General features: G+C 55.9%; 1 protein-coding gene across 1 annotated transcript in view; it reads right to left on the bottom strand.

The window, feature by feature from the left end:
- LOC130026637 (polypeptide N-acetylgalactosaminyltransferase 12-like) overlaps positions 1–25,547 on the bottom strand; it is a 71,029-nt gene that overhangs the window by 5,318 nt on the left and 40,164 nt on the right. Inside the window, exons 10-16 of the mRNA XM_056117468.1 lie at positions 24,689–24,874; positions 21,772–21,889; positions 19,426–19,602; positions 18,140–18,271; positions 16,464–16,577; positions 14,788–14,927; positions 14,213–14,228 (exon numbers count right to left, since the gene is read on the bottom strand). Of these exons, the coding sequence (XP_055973443.1) occupies positions 14,213–14,228; positions 14,788–14,927; positions 16,464–16,577; positions 18,140–18,271; positions 19,426–19,602; positions 21,772–21,889; positions 24,689–24,874 (883 nt within the window). The remainder of the gene's footprint in view (positions 1–14,212; positions 14,229–14,787; positions 14,928–16,463; positions 16,578–18,139; positions 18,272–19,425; positions 19,603–21,771; positions 21,890–24,688; positions 24,875–25,547) is intronic.

Raw genomic sequence — 25,547 nt, 5'->3', positions numbered from 1 at the left:
AGTTTCCCCTTAAAGTAAATGAAATAATTATTTTTAAAAAAGAAATTAAGTAATGACATGTTGAATGGTGCTCAAAGCAGGACACATTTGAACCACTGATCTACTCATCATGGAATGTCTCTAAAGTCAAGTTCAGCATCACACTTCCCCAATTCTATAATGATCGCAGCGACTCAGCTGAGCTCTAGATTTTACCTCAGAAAATGTACTACACGTCTAATTCTATAAATCCAAATATAATCCATTCTCCTCTTAAAAATTTTTTATTGAATCGATGTAAGATAGACCCTTACAAAGCTGTTCATGATTAGGCTTCAGTCATCGTTGTTCACCCATCCCTCCACCAGTGTACATTTCCCACCTCCAATGTTTCCAGTTTCCCTCCCAACACCCTCCACCTCTCCACCTAGGCCAGCCTTTTTTTAAAAAAATTTATTAGTGAAACACCATAAGGTACAGTTATAGACTTACAAATTTTTGTGTTTGGATTTCAGTTATACAATGATCGAGTACCCATCCCTCCACCAGTGCCCATTCTCCACCACCACGGATCCCAGTATCCTTCCCACCCCCCTTCCCCTCATCTCACCCTGCCTCTGTGGCAGGGCATTCCCTTTTGTTCTCTCTCTCCTTTTGGGTGCTGAAGTTTGCAAAAGAGGCATTGAGTGGCAATCAAGTTTGGTCTATAGTTTATTTCCAGCATGCATCTCCCATCCTGGGAGGATCTTCCCAATACCCTTTACTTGGTGCTCCCTTCCCTATCTGAGCTGCCTTTTCCCCCACCATGTGTGGCTGGCCTCCAAGCCATGGAGCAAACCTCCTGGTACTTATCGTGACTATTCTTGGGTGTTAGTCTCCTATTTTGTTACTTGATATTCTACAGATGAATGCAGTCTTTCTATGTCTGTCCCTCTCTTTCTGACTCATTTCACTTAGCATGGTACTTTCCATGTAGTATCACTTGTATGCAAATTTCATGAATTCATCCTTTCTAATAGCTGCATTGTATTCCATTGTGTAGATATACCAAAGTTTTTTAACCAGTCATCCGTTCTCAGGCACTTGGGTTTTTTTCCAGATATTCAGTTCAGCCTTTTTGGAAGATGTTTTTATTATCTATCTTTCTCTCTGTTCCTGTCTTTGTCTGTCTCTGTCTCTGCCCTCTCTCTCTCTCTCTCTCTCTCTCTCTCTCTCTCTCTCTCTCTCTCTCTGTCTTCCTTTTTGTGGTTTACAATATAGATACTGAAAGGGTATCGGGATTATCCCTTTACCTACTTTTAACATTCAAGGATTTCAAATTTGGACAAAAAATAAAATTGTTGTTTCAGGCACGTTGGCCAAGGGAGAACTGGAAATGTCTCTGCTATGGACAACCAGGGATCTGCAGATCTGCAATGACTGACCACACCCTGGGCCCTGCTCTCAGTGTCCAGACAAGTCCTGAAGTCCGGGAGGTCTCCCTACCCCAGATCGGAATGGGATGGACACCTGCCTGCCAGGACACTCCTACAGAGGATGAAGTCCTCAGGCCACCTGGGCTCACTAAACTGGCCTGGATTCTCATCTTCACAATAGCCCGGCCTGGGTAACCGTGACATGACATGACAGGTAAAATACTCATAGTATTATACGTGTATCTCCAGGGTGGCTCACCACAGTCTTGGAAGAACAGAGTGGGGGTCTGGTGTTCTTTGGGAGGTCAGGAACTGTGCTCAAGGGCCGCTACTTTTTCTTAGCTGCCGGACGTCAGGGCTGGCACATGTCCAGCACCCCCCTCACCCTGCCACCTTTCTGCCCTAAGAGGAGCCTTCCACCTACCCCGTGACTTTCAGGAAGTGCAAGATGACATGTATTTCCTAGCCCTGGGGAAATACCATGTGACCTTCGGGGCTCAGGCACAAAATTTCCAACTGTGGGCTAGTGTTGGATGAGGACTGGAAGGATGAAGCCCTCCACGTGCCCCCTCACCTGCCCCAGGAACGGACCCTTTTGCAAGGTCCCTGAACCCCACGGCTCTCACAGCGGCAGGTATCATGCCCTAGACTCACCACACTCAGGAAGACACAGGGGTCCAGAGAGTGTTGGCAGAAGAGGGGACCTGCTTGGTATCCCACTGAGAAGTCAGCCTTGCCCTGGCCGTGTCCCAGGAGCTGCCTGTCAGCGTAGTGCGGAGTGTGAGGATCCAACACGGGCCTCCTCGGGTCTCTGCTGTTTCCTAGCCTGTGACAATTTCTCTCTTGCATCTACAATGTGGGGTCCCCGCCAAACTGACTCTGGAATTGATCTTTTAATGTGGGGTTGAGGGCATTGTTTGGTCTAGGATGTTGACTCCCAAATTCCAGGTAAAGCCCATAAGTTTCCTTTGGTTTTCAGCATGCGGCTCAGTGAGGATGTTGGGAATTTTCTGGTGTGAAACTATGTAGAACGAAGGGCGTTATTTCCCAGACCAGACTATCAGGGAAATGTTAGTTTTTCTCTCCTTGATGGCCTTGGTATGCTCTTGGGCTCCTGGCAAAGAGACCCCTACACGGACACTGCTTGATGCTTGATGCAGGAGTCACAGGTGGGTCCTGATCTCATCCTGGACATTCATCTTACTAAAGCTTCAGTTTCCCAGTGATTGTCCATGATTCAAACATTCTCAAATGTGCATCGCGTGGAGGGCCTTGGATGGACCTCGGACAGGCGCCAGGTGACCCTTATTTGGACAAGGGAAGGCCGAAGATCCAACATGTGATATGGTCCAGAGTACAGCATGGGACAGTCTCTGGCCAAAAGAATGGTCAAGGACCCCTTGGGTCTGGGATAGGCAAAATAAAACTGGCCCCAGGACTGGAGTCTGGGGAGTAGGAGCAGATGACATGGGCCAGGAAAAGCCAACAGATCTGACCTTTCATGCCTGACTTTACGTTGAGCTAAATTTGAAGCGACAGATTAAAGGAATCTGTAATTCTCTTACTGAGCTTACGCAAGATGACAGGCAACATTGATGAGAAGCAAATTTCACCATTGCTGTAAACGTTTAACTTAAAGAGGTGAGGAAACAGAAACATCTGCATCGGCAACTTGTTACCGTGTCCAACTGTTGAACCGTGGGTCTTCTGGCAGGGAGAGCTGGAGGCATGCTGGGTGTGAGCAGGGCAGGAAACGCTCGGGCACTGAGGGTCTGCCCCAACGGCACTGCTGCCAGTACCTAGACTAGCCCTGGTCTCTTTGGTCACAAATACTAACAATAATAGAAATGGGGAGTTGTGCTGAGCCCGCAGGGTCGACTCTCTGGTGCACTGAGCAAACACCATGGATTGCCTGAGGCTGCCAAAGCAGATGCAAACTCTGCAGGTGCCCACAGAGACCAGGCAGGGGAAGGAGACAGAGTCTGGGTGGGTGGCGGGATGCAGGGCAGGAATCCTGACAAAGGTGATCAGGAAGTGCTGACCTGGGCGCTAGTTTCATCTTGATTGACAGTGACCCTTGATGAGTATGGTGTCATTGAGAATATACCCTGGATGGTGGGATCCTGACGAGGGTGGGGGGGGCCAGGGGGGATATACCTGCTAACTGTGCTTTGCTCATTTACCTGAGCAGCCCAGAGGTGAAAACACATCACCCCACCCCCAGGGCTGATTCTGGTCTCCTCACTACTCTGTGTGCCCCAGAGGCCAGATGGGGGCTGTGGTGACTGGGACCAGGCAGAGGGTCTCTAACTCAAGTAGCAACCCAGGTGGAAAAACTCCTTAAGGTCCAGAATGCCATGGGCAGTAAGGGTCCAGAACGAAACTGACTCCCTGGCTGCAGTTGTCTTTTCAATCAATGGGCCCTGGGCCTGCTCAGTGTCCAGTAGGGAGGAAAAGGTGTTTTCTTCAATGACTGAACACTGCTCTACTCAAACCAGTCAGGAGGGGGAGGGGGCTTTGAGCCAGTTGAAAGAATGAACTCGAGAAGGGCCAGTGAGCTGGAGGCTGGTCTGGCCCGGCCGTGGTCAGGTTTGGCCACTCCTGAGGGCCTCACTGTAGAATGGACATCTCTCAGAGTCAGGAGAGAAATGGGAAACAATCCCAGACAAACTCATCACTGAGCATCGCCAGAAGATTAACCTGCAGGTGATAGTTTGTCAGGATCAGCCGCAGCGGGGTGAGCTAAGGGGGGCTCGCAAATGATTCTGTCTGCCAAGCCTCAGGGGAGGGAACCAAGGAGGCAACAAGAGGCAGAAGCGAAAAACTAGGCAGGACCTCTGAGAGACCTACTCTAGGAGGAGGCCAAGATGGATGGCTCAGGAATCACCAAATTTGACAAGAATCCAATGTGAGGTTTGCTCTGACAAAATGGTGACCAGAACCAAATGGCAACCGGCTGAGTGGACAGCAACATTCCTGGAGTCAGAGATCACCTTGTCCCAGGTGAGGAAGACAAGACTTAATGCCCACTTGGTGACAGGAAGCCACCAGGCTTCATTCCATGTTCCTTAACATTGACCCACGAACAGATGACTAGGACCAGACCAAGACAACTTCATAGCCCCCTTAGTCTAACCCAGGGCGCGGGTGTACCATTGCCTCACCTGAGGTTCGGAGAGTCCGCCCGGGAGCGCCCCCAGTAAGCTACTCCTATTTCCTTAACTTTATTTATATATCTCTGTCCTTCTGTCTGACCCGGATGGGGTTCCCAAATCTCTCACCGAGCAAGAGACTAAGGGAAAGCAGGTTACCCGAGCAGGGATGGAAGGGGCTCACAGGAATGCTCGAACACTGAGCGTAGAAACGGGAATCACTACTGTGGGAGCACCTGAGAGCACTAGGCACCACTGCATGTTAGATGAAAGTTGTTACCGCAGAATCAAGGTAGCCTGTAAACAACCTACATAATTATGCTGTGACCTGCTACTGCCCCTTTGGGGGATAGCTGGGTAGAGCCTGCACACATGGAATACACTAGGATGCTTCCAGCAAATTCTTGGGTGCCACCTGTCTTGGTGATACTCTGTATGATCCTAAAAGGAAAAACTCCAAAGACAGTCGTTCAATGGGAGAACAGCTCTCACCACTGGCAAGGGGTGAGAGGGCTCAAGCCCCTGATCCCCACAGTCTCCCAGCTCCCCAAACCTCTAGGAAAACCTGGACTTGGTGTTTCCAGAGCCCAGGGGCCCAGAGGCAGGACACGACACAGAGAACTAAGCCCAGAGCCCCAGTAGAAGCTTCGAGAGGGTGTGCTGGATACGTGTGAGGTGTGAAGATCCATGAGAGTGAACGGCCGGCCCCAGGCCCATGGTGCAGTTAGAGGGGAAGGGCTATGAACTGGGCACCGAGGGGTAAACCGGGACCTGCCTGTGCCTGCCCTGAACAGCCCTACCAGGCTGATCCCTGGTGCCTCCCCGATCCCTGGTTCCTATCCAAGTAGGAATGTGATAGGCAAGAAGGAGCATGGCTGACCAATTTCCTGGAAATTACTGGAACAGGATGGCTCTGCCTTCTGAGACTTTGCCATCTGGTCTGATACATGAATCTAGACACACTTCTTGTCACCAGTAGAGTGTCACTCAGCCAAGGCTGTCCCAACAGGTCCAGGTGTGCAGGAGCAAAGAGGAGTCAGGGCCTGGTTCTCTATTACATGGGGTCTGACCGTGCTGTGATGTTGGCAGTGGGACTTGTATTAGGGAAACTGATGGTCCACAAAGAAGTGGGGCGCTATTATCAGGGATCAGCTCCGTACAGACTCGGGGACACTAGAAACATGTTCCATTCACGGCCCCATCCTGCTCCACTGATAACACACTGTCTTCCTGCTGGGGTGGGTGCCATTCCGGGGGAGCCTGGCTGAGGGGACAGCACCTTGGACCCACCTGCTGCAGGAGCACTTTCAAGTCCTCATCCTGAGAAACCTGATGTGGCCACTAGGGGGCAAAGTGGGGTCTGTCCCTGTTGCACTGCAGAGGGGAATGGGGAAACAGGCACCAGGGGCAGGGGAGGCCATGGAGGTGCTGCAGTGGAAGGCAGGGCTCTGGGTGCTGCATCCTGCCCTCCCTCCTGGGGACGCATCCGTGATTGAGACCTTCAACCCTTGGAGTGGACTCTCCTGGGGTCATTGACAGGCTTCACACAGGGGCAGGCAGGTGACTCGTCTTGGCATGGTGACATGGCTAAGGCTTCCCACAATCTAGAAGCAATTGTCAACTACTGGCCAGACCTGCCCCGCCCAGTGACACACACACCCACACAGGCCTGGGATAGGTCCATTTATTGCAACAATCGTGAAAATCAGACAGTGGCGGTCAGGGAGAAAGTCCGCCTTCCTCCTTCCCTCTTCTCAGCCAGCAATACAAAGTCCCCAAACAGCCCCAAAGAGTGTGTAGAATCCGGTGACTGGATGGTACCAGCGGCCAAGCTTCAGGGCTGTCATGCGCAGAAACAGGACCCCACAATGGGGAGGGGAGAGCTGAGTTGTGACTTCTGACCTCCAAATCATTGTTTGCTAGTGCTGGGGGGATATATCTGCCATCCTGATCCCTCGGATCTTGTGGAGGGGGACATTTCTTCCCCACTGTTTCCTGGGGCCTAGTGTGGAGGGGGACATCTCGGCCCTTCCGGTCCCTGGGGCCTAGTGGGGGGGACATCTCGGCCCCCCCGATCCCTGGCTTCCAGTGGTGGGGGGGCCTCTCTCTCTGGCCCCCACGATCCCTGGTGTCCACTCATGGGGGGGCCTCTCTCTGTGGCCCCCCCCCGGATCTCAGGCGTCCACTGGTGGGGGGGGCTCTCTCTCTGGCCCCTCCGATCCCTGGCGTCCAGTGGTGGGGGGGCCTCTCTCTCTGGCCCCCCGATCCCTGGCGCCCAGTGGGGGGGACCTCTCTCTCAGTTCCCCCGATCCCTGGCGTCCAGTGGGGGGCCTCTCTCTCTGCCCCCCCCATCCCTGGCGTCCAGTGGTCGTGGGGGGGGAGTCTCTATCTGTCTCCTCCCAATAACTGGCGTCCAGTGGTGGGGGGTCCTCTCTCTGGCGTCCCCCGATCTCTGGCGTCCAGTGGGGGGGGGGGCCTCTCTTAATGGCACCCCCCGATCCCTGGCGTCCAGTGGTGGGGGTGCCTCTCTCTCTGGCTCCCCCGATCCCTGGCGTCCAGTGGTGGGGGGGCCTCTCTCTGCCCCCCCGATCCCTGGCGTCCATTGGGGGGGGAGTCTCTATCTGTATCCTCCCAATCCCTGGCGTCCAGTGGTGGGGGGGTCCTCTCTCTGGCGTCCCCCGATCCCTGGGGTCCAGTGGTGGGGGGCCTCTCTTAATGGCACCCCTCCGATCCCTGGCGTCCAGTGGTGGGGGGCCTCTCTCTCTGCCCCCCCCGATCCCTGGCGTCCAGTGGGGGGGTGCCTCTCTCTCTGCCCCCCCGATCCCTGGCGTCCAGTGGTGGGGGTGCCTCTCTCTCTGGCCCCCCAGATCCCTGGCGTCCAGTGTGGGGGCCTCTCTCGCTGGATCCCCCAGATCCCTGGCGTTCAGTGGGGGGGTGCCTCTCTCTCTGCCCCCCCGATCCCTGGCATCTAGTGGGGGGTCCTCTCTCTCTAGCCCTCCCCAATCCCTGGCGTAGAGTGGGGGGGTCTCTCTCTCTGGCCCCCCTGATCCCTGGCGTCCAGTTTGGTGGGGGCCTTTCTGGCCCCCACCCCGATCCCTGGCGTCCCGTGCTGGGGGTGCCTCTCTGCGCCCCCGATCCCTGGCGTCCAGTGGTGGGGGAACCTCTCTGGCCCCCCCCGACCCCTGGCGTCCAGTGGTGGGGGGACATCTCTGGCCCCCCCGTTCCCTGGCGTCCAGTTTTGGGGGAGACATCTCTGGCCCCCCATCCCTGGTGTCTAGTGAGGGGGGGTCTCTGGCCCCCCTGATCCCTGGGGTCTAGTGGGGGGAACATCTCTAGCCCCCGATCCCTGGGGTCTAGGGGGTGAGACATTTCTGTCCCCCTGCTCCCGGGGTCTAGTGGAGGGGAAACTGTGGCCCCTGATCCCTGGGGGACCCAGGGGTGGGGACATTTTTTCCCCGACATCTCTGGGTCTAGTGGAAGGAGATTTTACTGTCCCCCTGATCTCCCGTTTCTTGAGATGGAGAATAGTTGTGGCTTTGCCCTGATCCCTGGTCTTGCAGTGAGGGATATCCCTGGTTCTAGTGGAGGGAGAAGAGCAAGGGGCCAAGGCGGAAGGCAGAACTCGGGTGGCGTGGGGAGGACGGGGCTGGGCGAGATCAATTGGGTGAGAGAGGCAGGGTGCTTAGGTGCAGTAAAATCGAGCTGGGTGTCAGGCTGCCAGTGGGGCTCTTGCTGACCAGCTGCGTTTTCTGGATTTTAGGCGGGTCATTACGGTACCTGGGTCCGATGTCAGTGGACTCCTCTTCCTTAAGGACAGCAACAGGAGCGTCTCCGTATCTCACACAGGTCATGGTCCCTGCCCCCTGGGACTGGACTGTCTCCTCCAGCTCCTGGACTCTGGCACTCCTCCTGCCTGGCCCCGTGCGCCTCCTCCTTCTCTGTGGCCTCCAGCTCCTCACGTTTTGTGTCCAGGAGCACCTGTGTGTTGTTCGTCTCCACGCCAATCCCTTTGGAGTGGATGGGATATGGGGCAGCATTAGGGTCTCAGCCAAGGAAGGGAGGTGGGGGGCTGGGGGTGGGGCCGCCTGGCTCCCCTCTCCAGTAGCCCCGCCCTCTGACCCACAGGGGCTTCTCCCTGTTACTCACCCTTTTCCGGGTCTCCTTTCCCTTTCACCAGGTTCTGCAGCTGCTGTTTCTCCTGCTGAGTCCCCACAGAAGAGCACCTGGGGTGAAGGCACTAGCTGAGGAGGCAGGTCTAGGGCCTTCCTGCCCCAGAGCCCGTGGCCCCTCTCTCACCTGGTCTCCCTCAGCTCCCTGATGGCGGCCTCCAGCAGGACCTGCTGCCTTGGTGGCACCTGCAGCAGCTGGTCTATGGGCTGCTTCTGCCGCAGCATCCGCTGGTTCAGCTGCTCCTCCTTGGAGCCCAGGTGACTGCGGGCATCCAGGTGCTCTTGTCGGCAGCTATGTGCATGTCCAGGTACCAGCAGATCGGCCCCAGGGAAGCCACTGGCACTGCACCTATTCGTCCTGCCCTGGCATCTGGGGGAGGTAGGACAGTGTCTGTGAGGACAGGCAGGAGGGCCGACTAGATCCCAGCCAGGAGATGCAGGGCTCAGACCCTCAGCCACAGGCCCCCATGGCATCTTTGTCCCAGAGCCTAGGAGTTGGGTCTCCCTATGCCTCGGACCCTGACTCCTACCTGGCAACTGCCAACTCCAGACCCCTCTGTGTAGTGTGGGCCAGTCAGTGCCACCACAGCCCTCAGTTAGGGCATTCTCACCTGTCCTTCCTCCCATCACCCAAGGCAGGCTCTTGGCCTCACAGGGGGTCTCACCAGCCCATTTCACAGACCAGGAAAGTCACAGCCCAGAAGGCTGAATGGTTATGCCCCAAGAATACCCCAGGGTGGAGGGGAGCTGATGGCCGGCAAACCCTGCACCCTCTCACAAAACTCTTGGTGTACAGCAACTTTTCGTCGGCTCGCAGTGAAGACATGTTGGAATGATCCGTGATAATTGGAGATGATAGGAGACTCGCCCAGCTCCAAGACTGGGAAATGTTACCCAGACCCAATCCACTGTTGCTGAGACACAACTCAATCCTGGCCGGGCTCCCGGTTGGCCACCCCTCAGCCCTCAGACTCCAGGCGGTGCTGCGCCTGCTTCTCTCACCCTCGGCCCCCACTCGCATCCGCAGTTGTTCTCTGGGTTCACCCGTTGTTCCTGGAACCTCCTGCCTCCACCTGTCCTTCGAAATGTTGTCAACGATGTGACTGTTTCGGGGGCACCCAGAGGCCGGTAAACCTGAGAGGAAGCAGACAGTCAAGGACCCCAGACCTTCAACCCCACCCAAACTTCATGTTCCACAGCCCCGACTCTTGGTTCCTCCTGCTCATCTCGGGGGCTGCTCATTTCTCACCGCCATCTGTTGCTCTGGGCCCCTTACAAATTGGATTCTTTCCTGGTTTGGACCCACTGGAGCCCTCCTGGCAGTGCTGGCAGGGACACGAGGGACAACTAGAAACAAGCGTTCTATGTCCCGGCCCTAGAGCTCTCTGCATTTTCAGGGTCGTAACATTCTGGGGAGTGGACAGCTGACCCCATCTCCTCTGGCTGCCCGCAGGGCAGGACACAGGTGCGGAGGGACAGGGAGACTCGCCCAGCTCCTGCTCCCAGCCTGTCTCCCCTGTCACAGTGCCCCATTCACAGGGCCCCTCCCTCAACACTCGAAGTCACTCCTCCCCGCCTTGCCCTCCTCAGACATCACAGGCTTCAAGCTCCTGGTGCTGTGCACCAGCCCAAATCACTCTCCCCTAAAGGATGACGCTCTGCCAAGCAATCTTCCGCCTTTATAAGATATACTTGATGTTTTAAATTATGTTCTTTCAGCTCTTTCTGTCCCAAACAAGAGGGTAGGGGTGTTTTCGCACAGTTAGACCCACTGCCAGGAGGGTCTGTGGTGAGGTTTCTGGGAGTCAGGGACCCTGCTTTGACTCCCCAGCTCCTCAGTGCTGCCCTGAGCTCCCACCCCCATTGTTTCCTGAGCTGGGTGGGCCAGTGTCCAGCCACCCAGTTCTTTGATCAGTGGGAACCCAGGAGATCCTATTCTGGTGGCAGGAGGAAACTGGGCCTGGAGAGAGGGTCTCTGGGGACTCCCATCCCAGAGTCCCGAGAGACCCTGTCGAGGGCAGAAGTTGCTGGAGGACAAGAATGCCTGAAAACTTGGCTGGAAATGGCCGGGGGCTTTATCCTGGGCCTCCTGGCCACACACTGACCAGTGCAGAACCAGCGCATGGCCCAGTGTTGGCGGGTTAGCACCGACCTAGCACTTTTTCTTCCCATCTTTTCATGCTCTGCCGATTTCCAATGATCCCCTAGGGTAAGGGTCAACATGCAGAAGGTGCATTGGGGCCACTTCTCCCTTAAGCCTCCTTGAGAGAGGGTGTCCCGAGGGGCGGGGCCACGAGCATTTCTATAGGCAGGGATGTGGCCGTGGCCTCAGGACACTCTGGGTGATTCCTCCCTGCCTTGCCCTCCTCAGACATCACAGGCTTCAAACTCCTGGTGCCAAGCACCAGCCCAAATCATTCACCCCTAACAGATGACGCGGTGTCATGTGACTCTCCGCCTTTACAAGATATATCTGATGTTTTAAAATTCTGTTCTTCCATCTCTTTCAGTCCTAACTTAGGGGGAAGAGTGTGGTCGCACGCTAAGAGGTTTTTGGCAGGAGGGTCTGTGGTGAGGGGTCTGCGCACCCGGGGACCCTACTTTGACTCCCCAGCGCCACTGAGGCAGCTCCTCAGCATTCCCCTGAGCTCCCACCCCCATTGTTTCCTGAGCTGGGGAGCCAGTGTTCAGCCACAGAGGTCTTTGGACAGCAGAAGCCCAGGAGGTCCTCTTCTGGGGACAGGAACGGACAGGTCCTGGAGAGGGGCTCTCTGGAGACTCCCATCCCAGAGTCCCGGGAGACCCTGACGAGGACAGAGGCTGCTGGGGACAAAACTGCCGGAAGAGTTGCTGGAAATGGGCCCGGGCTTGATCCTGTGGCCTCGGGGCCATACACTGACCAGTGCAGGGCCAACGCAGGGCCTTTTCTTACCGTCCGTTGTGCTCTGCCAATTTCCAAAGATCCCCTAGAGATGACCCCTAGAGGTGACCCGTAGATGACCCGTAGAAGGGTCACCATCTGGAGGTGACCCCTAGATGACCCCTCGAAGGGTCAACAGGGGGAAGGTGTGATGGGGCCACTTCTCCCTCAAGCATCCTTGAGAGAGGGTCCCCCGAGGGGCGGGGCCACGAGCTTTTTTTATAGGTAGGGATGGGGGCGTGGCCTCGGGGCAGCAACCCCATTGGCCAGGGGGAAACCTAGAGCTCCCGGGGCAACCTCAGGATGAAGGCTGCACCAGCCTCTGCCCTGGTGGGCCTGACGGGCCTCCCCACCCCCACCCGGACCCTCGGGCACTGCCCCCTACCGACGATGGTGGCTTGGAACTCTGTGGGCCCCATGGTGGGCCAGGAGCACTGACCCTTTCGGTCTCCCGTAGCTCAGTCCACGACTTTCTCATTCCCAGAGATCACGTACCCCCGTGCCCAGGCTGAGCTGCAGCTGCCAGGATTCGCCCCTGAGCACCCCTAGGTCTGCCCTGGCTGCTGCTGTGGGAGCCCAGCGAGCCTGGCAGAGGGGCTGTCCTGGTCGCTGTCCCCACGGCCCCTCTCTCCCCAGGCCCCTCTACTTTCTCTCCTTGGAGCCCCTGCCCTCCCTGCCCTTCCTCTCTCCTCTCCTCAGGCCCGCAGAGTTCTTGCTCCTGCCTTATCCGGTGTCCACGTTCTCTCTGTCCTGTCTCTGCTTCGTCCCAGACTCGCAGCAGCCACTTTGTGGGACTTTTGAGCCCGCAGACCCAGTCAGTCCCTGACCAGTTCCCCATGTTGCACAGAGACTTCCCTTTCTGAGCCCTGGAGGGCTCTTAATGACCCCACAGAACCTCCCTATCCAAGCTCTGCCCCTTTCTCTGAGACTCAGTCCATCCTATTGGGAGCTGGACATCAGACTCGGCCTTGGGGAAGCTGGACGCTTCTCTCATGTTGCTCCCGGCCTGTTCTGGAAATCCCTCTCAATACACACACTCCCAACTAGGGCCACTCAGCCTGGCCACGCTGCCCTCACGAGTCCTGCAGCCTGAAAGGAACCCCAACTCCCCCATATCGCCCGTGCCCACTATGGCACCCCAGAGTGCCCCTGTCCTCCCTGCCCTGAGCACTTTCAGGCCCCAGTGGTCTGCGGCTGTCTCCTGTAGCTCTGAGATCTCCCCCTCTCACTTTCGCTGGGCTGAGAATCAAATCCATCTCTGATGGTGGGGCACAGGGTCACTGTGGGCTTGTGCTGTCTGGGGAGCTTGTGGGCAGTGAAGGGTTCCACACTGGGGTGAGGCTCTGGGCAGAAAAGGTCCATCCAGTCCTTGAGAGGCTTAGAAAATACCTGGAGGTTTGTAGGTCCTTATCCTGAAACATCGACTGGCCACTAGGGGTGGGAACTCACATAGCATTGGGGCAAGGTGGGGGGCTCTTCCTGGGGGGCACTGCAGAGGGGGTATAGATGGGATAGGCACCATGGGTGGGCAGTGACAGGCTCTGGACATGGTGAGACCCCATGGCACGGATTCCTCATCATCCAGAAGCACGAGCCATTCCTGGCAGGACCCGCCCCGCCCAATGGCACACACCCACACAGACTATGATGGATCCACTTATTGAAATAGTCGTGGTAACAGGATGGTGGTTGTCAGGGAGAGTGGCCCAGTCCTCCTCCTCTCTCTCCTCTGCCACCAATTTATGATTTCCTAAACTTCCCCAAGACATGCCTACCACTCAGTTGCTCTGACTTCTACTGTCTGATGCTACAGTAACTTATTAGTCCTTGTTTCTGGCAATTTTTCAGGTTTTACTGTTATTATTCAATCTCTATTATGTATAATAAAGTTTCTCTTTCTCCTCCTTCTTCCTCTCCCACTCTTTCTCTCTCTCTCTCTCTGTCTCTCTCTCTCTCTCTCTCTCTCTCTCTCTCTCTCTCTCTCTCTCTCTGAGCTTCTTAAAGTTTTCCATTAGCAACCTCTTTTTGTTAGGAAATTTTTTCCGTGGTCCCTGATTTTGAGGTATGTAAAATAAGGATACAAATATTTATTTGATAAATCATAAATAAATTTATTTGATTTTTTCTTTCTTTTTGGGTCACATCCAGCGATGCACAGGGGTTACTCCTGGCTCTGCACTTAGGAATTACTCCTGGCAATGCTCGAGGGACCATATGGGATGCTGGGAATTGAACCTGGGTTGGCCGCCTGAAAGGCAAACACCCTACCTGCTGTGCTATCGCTCCAGACCCCTACGTCATAAATAAATTTAAAGTAAAACAAGTATCTTTTAAGTTATGCAAACCCCGTGTGTAGTCTTGATCTACAGTTTAAGAAGCCAGGCCTGGTGCTCACACAAAGTGCTACCCTTATTTCTACACATATGTGAACAAAAGTGTGCACACATACATGCATACACATAGTCCATCTTCACTTTTACATACACGTGCACACACATAAAAATGCACACTTTTACACATGCACATACAGTACAATCCACACATCTATACACATGCATACACACACCATGTACATACAGTGCCATCCTCACGTCTACACACGAACATAAAAGTCAGACGTATGTTCTCACTGGTGCTGGGGGCCACCAGGGCCATCCCAGTGATGCTTGGGACCTCCAGGGCTGTAAATGGTGAAGTTCAGGAGGGGCCACGTGGGATAAATCCAGGGCTGGGTGTGTGCTTTGGTGACCCCTGTGACCATCTCCCCTTCTGCTCCCCCTGATTCCAGAGCTGGGGAAAATGGGGGTGAGGTTTACAGAAGTAAAACAGTTTCCCCACCACCCCAACCCTCCCCCCGCAGGATCTGCCCTCACATCTGCTTTAAGGAGACCCCATTCCAGCAGCAGCAGCAGCAGCCCCCAGGCCTGTCCCAAGCCCCGCCCAGCCCCCAGCAACTCCAAGTGAACAAGACAGGCCAAGCATTAGGGATCCTGCAAGACAAAGGCCCCAACAGTTCCCCATCCCACCCCACCCCCATTCCCAGCATGTCCCTTATCACAGCATGCCTGGGGCCTGCTCCTCCCTGAGACTCCCGGGGTCTACTTCAGCCCCAAGATTGACAGCACAGATGACACTGCCCACTCACCGGGCGCAGGAGGAAGTAGTGGTTCTCGGGGACCGGGTTCTGGCAGAGCTCTATGACCAGGCTTTCCCCGCCCGCCTCCACCGCCAAGCACCCCTCGGGCTGGTGGGTGTTGTAGCGGATCTCCTTCCGGGATGTATACTCGAAGAACTGCAAAGGAGCCGTCCGTGGGCAACGGTTACTGTCGGCCATGGAGGAATGGACAGACACCAGGCGGGATCAGAGCGCAGGGGCCAGGCAGAGAGCCTGAGTGTCCAGTTTTGAGGGTCTGTGAGTGTCTGGCCAGAGTTCCCCAAGGCCCCCTTCTCATGCTCTGCTTCTTCCCTGAGTGTTTGAGACCCCACGCTGTCCCTACCCTTGAGCTGGCCAGAAAATGGACGGTCTCAGTAGCCGAGTGGGCAACTCTGAGGCCTGAGCTGCCCTTTCTCTTCTCTGGGATTTTCTGCCTCTTCCCGGCAAACTCGAGGGAGTTTGATCCAAAGCAATGGCACTGTGGAATCACTAAAATGTCCTGTGCAGGCAGGAACTGCACTGCCAGGGAGAGGGCAGGCCTGGGTCACACAGGGAGACAGGGTGCTGGAATCCAGCTTCTCCGGCCAAGTAGGTGCCCTCCTGAGCCGACCCAGATCTGCAGGGTTTTCCTTTTTCTTCCTCTAACTGTAGGTATTGGTGCACGGTTAGTCATAACTGCACAAACGGGTTTCTCTGGGTCCTATTGGGCACTGCTTGCTCCGTTTTCTATTTCCCAGATGTTCTACAATGAGTCTGTATTACCTTTGCAGGCAGAGAATCAGTTCATCTCACCGCTCCAGAATTACATGGTGCAGGGCCAGAGGGATAATACAGTGGAGAGGGTGTTAGCCTTGCTGACCTGAGTTCAATCCCTGGCATCCCATATGGTCCCCTGAGCACTGCCAGGAGTGATTCCTGAGTGCAGAGCCGTTAGTAACCCCTGAGTAACCCCAGGCGTGACTCAAAAACAAACAAAGAACTACATGATGTGAACCACCAAGAGGCCAAAAGGCACAATATTCCCAAAAAAGACATCGGAGCATGCATGGATCATGCAAGAGGAAATCATCAAATATAAACCATAAACATTCAATGATGACAACTAGTTAAAACACAGAAGCCAGAGTCTGCATAGGAGAAAGAGGGACAAGAAACTCATCTTCATCCGAAGGCGGTTTCTCCAGGTCCTCTCGGGCACATTTGCTTCACTTTCTATTTCTCAAATATTTTACAATGAGTCTCTATTACCTTTATAAATTGAAGAGGTCAAATATTCACTTTTTAAAAAACACACATTGATGTGCTGAAAGTAGATAAAGGACCAAACATAATGGCCTCTCAGTATCTGTACTGCAAACCATAATGCCCAAAAGCAGAGAGAGAGTAAGAAGGGAATTGTCTGCCATAGAGGCAGGGGATGGGGGTGGCGGGAGGGATACTGGGAACATTGGTGGTGGAAAATGAGCACTGGCAGAGGGATGGGTGTTTGATCATTGTATGACTGAAACTCAATCATGAAAGCCCTGTAACTGTGTACCACAGTGATTCAATAAAAAAAAAAATTAAAAAGCAACAACACACATAGATTTTCCCCAATTTCCCTCTTTAAGAGGCTCCCAAGACCTTGAATCCAGGGCCCCCTGCTTCCTTTTTCCAGAGAGAAGCGTCACCTACCTGGTTCTGGCCCAGGCCGTGATAGGTGTACAGAATAACCTGGTGCCCTACAATCTGGTTTTCATCAGGAGGATTATAGTCAAAGCAAAGTCCTTGCAGTCCTTTATTGTGGAGCTACCAAGAAACATAAGGGGAGTTTCCAGTTCAGGTTTACACACAACTGAGTCAACCCAGGATGCTGCGGGAGGAGAAACAGCAAGTGAGGAGGGCCCGGGACAAGAACTAGGCCCAAAAGTAAGAGCTTCTGGGACCTGAGCGATAGTACAGAAGGTCAGATGGCTGACCTTGCACATGGACAAACCCCGGCACCCCACAAGACCTCCTGAGCACCGCCAAGAGTGATCCCTGAGCGCAGAGCCTGGAGTAAATCCCTGAGCACTGCCAGGCATGGCCCCCAAACCAAAAATAAACAAATAAATAAGAGCTTCTGATATTTTTACCTATTATTAATTTATTCATTTTGGATTTTTTTTTGGGGGGGAAAGGAGGGGAGCATCACATCTAGCAATGCTCAGGGCTTACTTCTGGCTCTGTGCTCAGAGATCACACCTGGTGGTGCTTGGTGGGGAATCCTATGGGGTGCTGGGGATAGTGCCCAGTTTGGTCACGTGCAAAGGCCTGAAGAGCATCATGCCCCATCATCCCCTCCAGGGCTGCGCTTGGACAAAAGAGAAATGCAGTGGGACGGGGTGGGGTGGGGATGCAGGAGACAGAGGCAGGGCGAGCAAGAGTGACACACTCCCTGGGGCAGGCAGCCCACGACGGCCTCCTGATCCTCTCGGCACCTCGGGAGACCTGGACACTTCACAGTGGCCAAGGATTTGAACGTGTTCAGAGCCCGCTGGGCGCTGACAAAGGGCTTCCAGAATGGGGGAAGCAGCGTCGCCAAGCCGTGCAGCCCAGGAGAGGGGAGTCTCTACCTTGGCGTGATTTCTCTCAAGAGTGAATGGCGCACTGGGGCCGGAGAGGGTCTGGGGGGTGAGGGCACTTGCCAGGCAGGCAACCAAGCCTCAGTCTGGCGCCAACAACATCATGAGTGACCCCTGAGCACCACCGGGTGAAGCCCAACCCCAACCCCCACAGCCCAAATACTTCCCATTTGTGTGCAAGGGTTTGGAGGTGGGGCGGAACGGGTGTTTAGGCCATACTTCGAGGTACTCAAGGGCCACTCCTGACGGTGTTCAGGGGACCACGTCTGGTAAAGGGGATCAAACTAGGGTTGGCCATACAGAGGGCAAAGCTTAACCTTAACCCCGGGACTATCTCTCTGCCCCCCCCCAAAGAATTCTTTTCTCTTTCTTTTGGTGAACAACAGAAGTGACTCTCCTTTTCCTGCCCCATCCTCCTGTACCCCCCCACTGGTCCCCAAGGACCCCTGCGGTGGGAATGACTAACTGGCCCAGACACTGAGACTCGGGTGTGAAGTGATGTGATGGGTAGAGGTGGTGTGGAGAGTCCAGGCAAGCCTCAGTCTCCTCATGCACAAAATCACAGGCAGAACCTGAGTCTCGTTCACATGCTCCCACGTGAGCGAGCTGAGAGCCAAACCCAGCCGGGGGAGGGGAAGAGCCGGGGAGAGGGCCGGGGCTGGGGAGCCCAAGGGACCCCATCGAGGACCTGCCTCATGCAGGGCGTGGGGACCCTGCCGGCAGCCCCCCCGGGCGCAGCCCTCTCACCATCCCGAAGCAGCCGGGCCGGTCCTCGGGCACGTGCAGCTCAGGATACACGTTCTCCAGGAACCACTTGAAGTCCATACACTTGAGCTTCTCACGGAGCTGCTGCCTCTCGGTCACGTCTCCAAAGGACTCCTAAGGGGGGTCCATGCGGTCAGCCTGAAGGCCCTCCACAGTCCCCCACTCCACCCCACCCCAGTCCTGGGGCGTGATGATACCCCCAAGCCCTAGCTGTGCAGGTGTGGGTGGGTGCCTAGGGAGAGAGCTGTGGCAGCCGGGGTACCACCCCCCCCACACACACACATGCGCGCGCACACACACACAGGGTTCCCCGTTGCCCAGCTCCAGCCTGGGGAGACCCAGTGCACCTCGATGGTCATGAAGCGCCTAGGACATGATGGGAGCCCCAAACCCCAGCCCTGTGGGCATCCCTGGACACACAGCACTTCTTCAATGGGACAGATTGAGGAAGGCTGGCTGAGGTAGACACGCATGCAAAGCCAAGAGACGGGGCTGGGATGAGATGAGATAGCGCACATATGCATGACCCATCCCCGGCACCACACACACACACACACACACACAAACACTCACACACACACACTCACACACACATACATACTCTGTGTTGAAGAGATAGCTCAATGGTCAAGAGCACATACAGGAGGCCCAGGTCCGAGTCCCGGCACGGCAGGGAACCCCCAGCACTGAGTCAAGGGTAGAACCCAAGCACCTCCAGGTGGGGGTCATAAGTAAACAGGAACCAGAGAGCTCGTGCAAAGGGCAGGGCGCTTGCCTGGCAGGTAGCCACCCTGCCCTGGTCCCTGCCACCTCATTTGGTTCCCAGAAAAAAAATCACCAGGCATGATCCCTGAGTGCAGAGCCTGGAAGAGGCCCTGGCGACCATGGCATGGGGCCTGACCTCCCCTCCACGACAGAAATACCCACGATCTGAAGAACATGCAGTGGCTGGAGGTAGCCGAAACCCAGCCCTGATTTTCCTAGAAGCAACAAGCTCAGGGTCCCCCAACCTGGGGTGGGCAGCATGAGCTGCTGGGTGTGATTCTCAAGGCCGGGTGGGCATCAAGAGACATCAGCAGAGGGTCATCACAACCATGGAGGAATCAAGCAGTCCCCCACTGGCCTCACCAAGGCCCACCGCAGCTTCTGCCTCCGGAAGTGGATGTGCGGGCATGGAGGGTGGAGGGAGGAGGGAGCAGGAAGGCGGGGGTTGGTTCTGAGGAGGCCTGCAGGGGTGAAGGCAGACGGGGCGGGCGGGAGGAGCTCACCAGGCGTGCGTGGGGGTTGCAGTGGTAGAAGAGCTCCTTGAACTCATCCAGCCACACTTCGGCAGCGCGGACACTGTTGGCCAGAGCCTTTTTGCGTGAGTAGGGAGCTTGCTTGGGGAAGACGTGGCCGACGTGTGAGCAGGGGTGTGTCTCCAGGGTCCCACCGCACTGCCAGATCTGCAGGGCAGCGGAGTGGCTGGGTGAGGGGAGCGGGTCCATCGGCACGGCTGTCCCTTGAGGACAGAGGCCGGGCACCAAGCATCACCCAAAGAGACACTGCCGAGAGTGCACCCTCCAGGGCATGAAACAGGCGACCCCCCCCCCCACCCCACTCCTCACCCCACCGCCCATCCCCGCCTCACCCACCCCCATGCACACGCGGGCTCCAGAACGCAGCCAAAGAACAAGGGAGCGGCCCCAAGGTCTAGCCACCAGAACCAAGACCACAAGCCCATGCACTGCTTGCTCATGCGCGGGGCTCACAGGGCCCAGAGTGGGCCCGGCCAGGAGCCCGTGGGTGGGTGACAGTCCACACGGGCGGATTACCTGATCTCCTAGCCAGAGAAGAGAGGAAAGCAGCTAGGAAGGAGAGAAGTTGGGAAGGGGGAAAGAGGAACTGCCAGACACAGGAAGAGCAGCCTGGCACCTGGAGGAGAGGCAGAAAGACCATTAAAAGCGCACCTCAAAACCCAACGAGGTAGACTCATGCAAGGGCAGAGGGGTGTGAACCACCACACCCCACCACTGGCCCCCAGGATGAACCATCCAGAAAAGCAGCTGAAGCGCTGGAGACAGAGTACAATGGGGTTGGGCACCTGCCTTGCATGTACCTGACCCAGGTTCAGTTTCTGGCAGCTCCGACCATCCCCTGAGCACCGCCAGGAGTGAGCCCTGAGTTTGGGTTTCAACCAAATTCAAAAAGAAAATTTTTTTTGAAAAATAAGACCCAAAAGGACAGTACCTTACGATGGGAGAAGGAAAGCCCTGCGTGGAAGATAAAATTTCTATTTGGTTCACTCTTTATGCAAAGCTGGGATGTTCTATTACTTTTCCCTCCCGTTGATCGTCGATTTGCTCGAGCGGGCCCAGTAACGTCTCCATTGGAGACTTTGTTGTTACTGTGTCTGGCATATCGAATACTCTCGGTCGCTTGCCGGGCTCTCCGAGAGGGGCGGAGGAATCGAACTCGGGTCGGCCATGTTGGCCGCGTGTAAGGCGAACGCCCTACCCGCTGTGCTATCGCTCCAAATTCCAGGGGCCAGAACACTAGTACAGCGAGTAGAGCACACTGCCTGGCATGGGGCCAACCCAGGTTCAATCCGCGGCATCCCATATGGTCCCCCGAGCACAGATAAGAGTCATCTCTGAGGGTAGAGCCCGGTGTAACCCCTGAGCACCACTGTGTGTGGCCCCAAAACAAAACAAGCAAGCAGAAAAGATGAAAAAATTTCTCACAAAAATTAAACAGAGGGGCTGGAGCGATAGCACAGTGGGTAGGGCGTTTGCCTTGCACGCGGCTGACCCAAGTTTGATTCCCAGCATCCCATATGGTCCCCCAAGCACCGCCAGGAGTAATTTCTGAGCACAGAGCCAGGAGGAACTCCTGAGCATCGCAGGGTGTGACCCAAAAAGCCAAAAAAAAAAAAATTAAACAGAAATTTTTAACATCATCAAAAAGCACGACCAATGGCATATGGTCTTGAAATGTAATATGCCAGACACAAGTTCATTGGGAATCCCACGGAAATGGCGGGGGTTCTCACAGAACTGTCACTCGGGGATTCTGAGGGCAGAGGGCGGACTCAGGGGGTCACTCGTTTAGAATGTGACTCTTGCTCCGGCCTGCACGTCCAGCCACTGAACCTGACCCCTTTAACAAGCTCTCCCGAGAATCCTTCTCGGTGTCAGACTCTGAAAGTCACCCTGCTACATACATACTGAGGCGACTTCCTAAAGAGCTCAGCAAGCCTGGCGACCAAAGGTGGACCAGGAGGCAGGATGCTGTGTCTGGGGCCAACCTCGGCCCAGGGCAGCAGAGGGAAAGAAAAGAATCAGGGGACCTAGGAGGTTCCTTCCCTGCCTCCTGCTTTTCTAGTTAAAAGCACGTTCTGTGAGAAGGTCAGATGAGAGAAGCACATATATAGGCTGTCCACGTGTCCACTCTCAGGACACTGGACAAAAGGCCAAGGCGGGGGAAAGCCCAACAGGTTTTCATGAAATCCAGAGAGACAGAGGCATGGAGAGAGAGAGAGAGAGAAAGAGAGAGAGAGAGAGAGAGAGAGAGAGAGAGAGAGAGAGAGAGAGACTGACAGACAGACAAGCACGGCTACAGAAAGAGAGACAGACCCGAAAGGAGAATTCGAGGTTTTCTCCGCCCCAAACTTCCATTCCTGTATCATAAGACCCCAGATACTGAAAATATTTCTTACTCACAGCAAACAGCCCACCAGCCATTGTCGGGGACCTGGAAGAGTTGCAACACCTGCGTCTCAGTGCCGGCCGCAGGAACCCTTACCCAGGCCTGATCTGCCTTCATCAGTCTGGGAGCACTGGTGGTGGGGGGGCTCTGCTGGGAGTCCTAGCTGGGGAAGCTCCCAGACCCCTCCAAATAATCACAGAACTGCGTGTGATGCATGTGATCACGAGGGGTCAAGGGCAGGGACAGCTGTTCCAGGGCGGAGAGGGTACAGGCCCGGGGCGTGTCCAGTACAGAGGAATGAACGGTGCTGGGAAGGCCTCAGCATGGGCAAAGTCTAAGCATGAGAGGACCCCGGCAGCTGCAGATGGACCCGGAGAGAGGGCGGAGACAGCACATGGCTGGGAGGGTGGCGGGGTGGGCGGTGGTGGTGGTCTCACAGCAGAGCCCAGGCACTCACAGATGCAGCTGGGGGCTGCTGGAGGCCATGAAAGATGATTCTAGCACATTTTCCTGAAGCCCTCGATTCCCTCAACCCCACTGAGCAGGCATGGCATCTTCCCCGGCCCCCAGAGGTGGCTCAGGTCGAAAGCTGGAAGGGAAGCACCCCAGAGTGCAGATGTGGGTGTGGGAAACTGGTGGCAGCCGGGTCCCTGTGGTGTCACTGGGGGGTCCTCCCAGCACTGCTGGCTCAGAGTACACGGGAAAAGGCCAGTGGGACTCCTTGGTGGGGGATGGAAGAACAGGAGGGAGGGAAGACCAAGGAAGGGAGAGAAGAGAGGGAAAAGGGAGGGAGAGAAGGAGGGAGGGAGAGACGGAGGGAGGGAGAGAGAGACGGAGGAAGGAAGGAAGGAAGGAAGGAAGGAAGGAAGGAAGGAAGGAAGGGAGGGAGGGAGGGACAGAAGGAGGGAGGGAAAGAAGGAAGGAAGGAAGGAAGGAAGGAAGGAAGGAAGGAAGGAAGGAAGGAGGGAGGGAGGGAGGGAGGGAGGCAAAGAAAAAAGGGAGGGAGTGAGGGAGGGAGGGAAGGAAGGAAGGAAGGAAGGAAGGAAGGAAGGAAGGAAGGAAGGAATGGGGGAGGGAAGGAGGGAAAAGGGAGGGAGGGAGGGAGGGGGGGAGGGAGGGAGGGGTGCCAGCATGAGAGCAATTTCACATGGCTTTAGGGTATAAGTCTAGGGAACAGGGTGACTGAAACACGCAAGAAAGCTGAGATGATGTGTGGAGTTCATGCACAATTCAATCAGCTAATCAGTGGCTGAATAAATAGCAGTACTCCTACATTAAAAAAAACTGAGATGAGACTGTGGGAGGGGCAGGCAACTGACCATGAAGCTGCTGCATTTGTCCATGTGTGTGGGTTTGTGCACATGTCTTCATATGTGTGCACTGGGGGAGGGGGTTGGGGGGGGAGGGAGTATGTCTCCACATCACAGGCTGCATCTGTGACCTGACACATGATCCCTCCTCCTCTGCCTCAGTCTCTAAATCTGCTGTGTGAGGAGCAATGCCAGCGGACCCCCAGTGGCCACTCCAGCAATCCGGGTGTCACCCTCAATCCGTCCTTTTTCCCAGATGTCAATCAGCTTCTCCAAATCCCCCCACAGCCCCGGAGGTCCCCCCACCCCCCAGTCTCAGCCTCCGTCTTCTCCTGCGCCCGCATTTCTGATGGGGAAGTCTGCAGAGCCTCCTAACACATGCCTGGTCCCTGCACCCCATCCTGTGCCCACCAGCTCCCTCACCACGAGGCACCAGGAGTAATTCCTGAGTGCAGAGCCAGGAGTAACCCCGAGCGTCACCAAGTGTGGCCCGAAAACTAAGCCAAACAAATGAAACAGAACGCGAGCAGCCGGGCTCAGACCCAGGCTCACCCACTGACCAACGCTGGCTCTCGGCCGCCCTCACCCTGCGCCCTCACCCATCCCCTAACTGGCTTCAGTCCCACAGAGGCCTGCCACTAAGTGCTCAGAGTCGTCACCATGGAGTCGCCACCTGACCCAGAACCCCACGCCCACTTGGACAGCCGGAAGTGGCAGCCAGCCACCTCGGGCCCTGGAGACTGGCACCAGTCCAGGGGGCAGGGCACCTGTGATATCAGTCCTCCCCGGGGCATGGCACACAACTCCTGGACGGCGGACACACCCACCGGAGGTGAAGGGGCCAACAAAACCGGCCACGTTGACACAAGGCAGAATTATGGGTTCCCAAGGCAAACATCTCGGGACCGGCAAGAAGGCAAACGCGAAGGGACAAAGTGTGGTGGCCTCATTCGCGTGAGGCGTCTGGAAGGGGGAAAGTTTTTGTGGGGGTGTGTTAGAGGCCATTAGGGGCTGGGGTTGACACACACCGCCTGACGGTTGGAGAGATTCTGCGAGGTCGAGGGAAAAGCGCGCTTGAGTCTCCCAAGTTATATATTTAAGAACGGTCAGAGCAGTACATTTTAGGATACATACTTCACCCTATTTTTATTTATCTTGTTTTGGCTTTGGCTTTGGGATCACACCCGGCAATGCTCGGGGGCAACTTCTGGCTCTGCACTCAGGAATCACTCCTGGCGGTGCTCGGGAAACCATAACAGGGTGCCTGGGGGATCGAACCCAGGGCAAACTCCTGCAAGGCAAGCGCCCTACCCACTGAACTCTCTCTCCAGCCCCCTCACCTTTGTTTTTAAATAAACAAAATAGGCCAATGAATATGAACCCCACACTTAGAGCGGGGTGGGTGTAGAGTAAAAAAATAATCAGCAGATGCTTTAGAACAAAACCAGGTGGGGCCCCAGCAAAGCATCCCTGCCCTCCCGCGGGGTGTCTGCTGCAGTTGGGGGGGGGTGTTACGCTCCCAGCCAGTCCTGACCTGATGACATCGATGGGGGACTGCATCCGCTTCCGCTCCCGCTCAGGGACCACGTGCCACGTGAACACCAGCCACCAGTCAAAGCCACCGATCTGAGGCTCTCCGGAGTTGCCCAGGTACTCAAAAGTGTTCCAGTCAATCATGTCGATCACGGGGCACACCACCGCCGTCTCCTCCTCCCCGATCCTGCAGTGACCACACACACACACACACACACACACACAAACACACACACACACTCACACACCACCCAGATATGGCCAGGACCGGAGTGACCGGGAACGCCCGCGCCCCTTCCAAGCCGTGCTCGCTCCCACTGAGGCCCAGTGTGTGCCCTCAGGTCCCCTGCTTCTGGACCCTGCATGGCATCGGTCCCCAATGCCACCCTCCAGCCTGGGATTCAGAGGGAGAGCGAGACACGACGATGGCTCTGCTCTCAGCCCCTGGCACTGGCTTCGGCCCCTGGGAGTCCAGCTGCTGGGACCCTCTTTGAAGCTGGGGAAGAGAAAGAAGCCATGAAGGGAGCCAGAGTGGGTGAGGACAGGGATGGGGAGGGCAGAGAGCAGCAGGGTGAGGCTGGGGGCCGGATGATGGACACCCACACCTGGGAGAGGAGACAGTGGGTGTGTGTGCTTCCAGAGGCCAGCTGCGCAGACCCTGAACCCCCCCGCATCCTTGTCCACGCCACATGGGGGCACAGCCCACCTGGAGAAGTCTGGGGGTGGCCGACAACAGTGATGCAGCATCAGGAGGGAGGAAGTGGAGGGAGTAAGGTGGGTCTGGGGGAAGGGCAGCCTGGAGTGGTTCCCCTCCCCCCTGCATTTAAAACCCTTTCAAAGAATGATACTTAAAAGCGTAG

This window comes from Sorex fumeus, unplaced genomic scaffold (assembly GCF_029834395.1).
Source record: "Sorex fumeus unplaced genomic scaffold, SorFum_2.1 ptg000034l, whole genome shotgun sequence".
Classification (NCBI taxonomy): domain Eukaryota; kingdom Metazoa; phylum Chordata; class Mammalia; order Eulipotyphla; family Soricidae; genus Sorex; species Sorex fumeus.
Note: the sequence above shows the minus strand (reverse complement) of the source record. Positions and strands in the feature narration are given on the sequence as shown.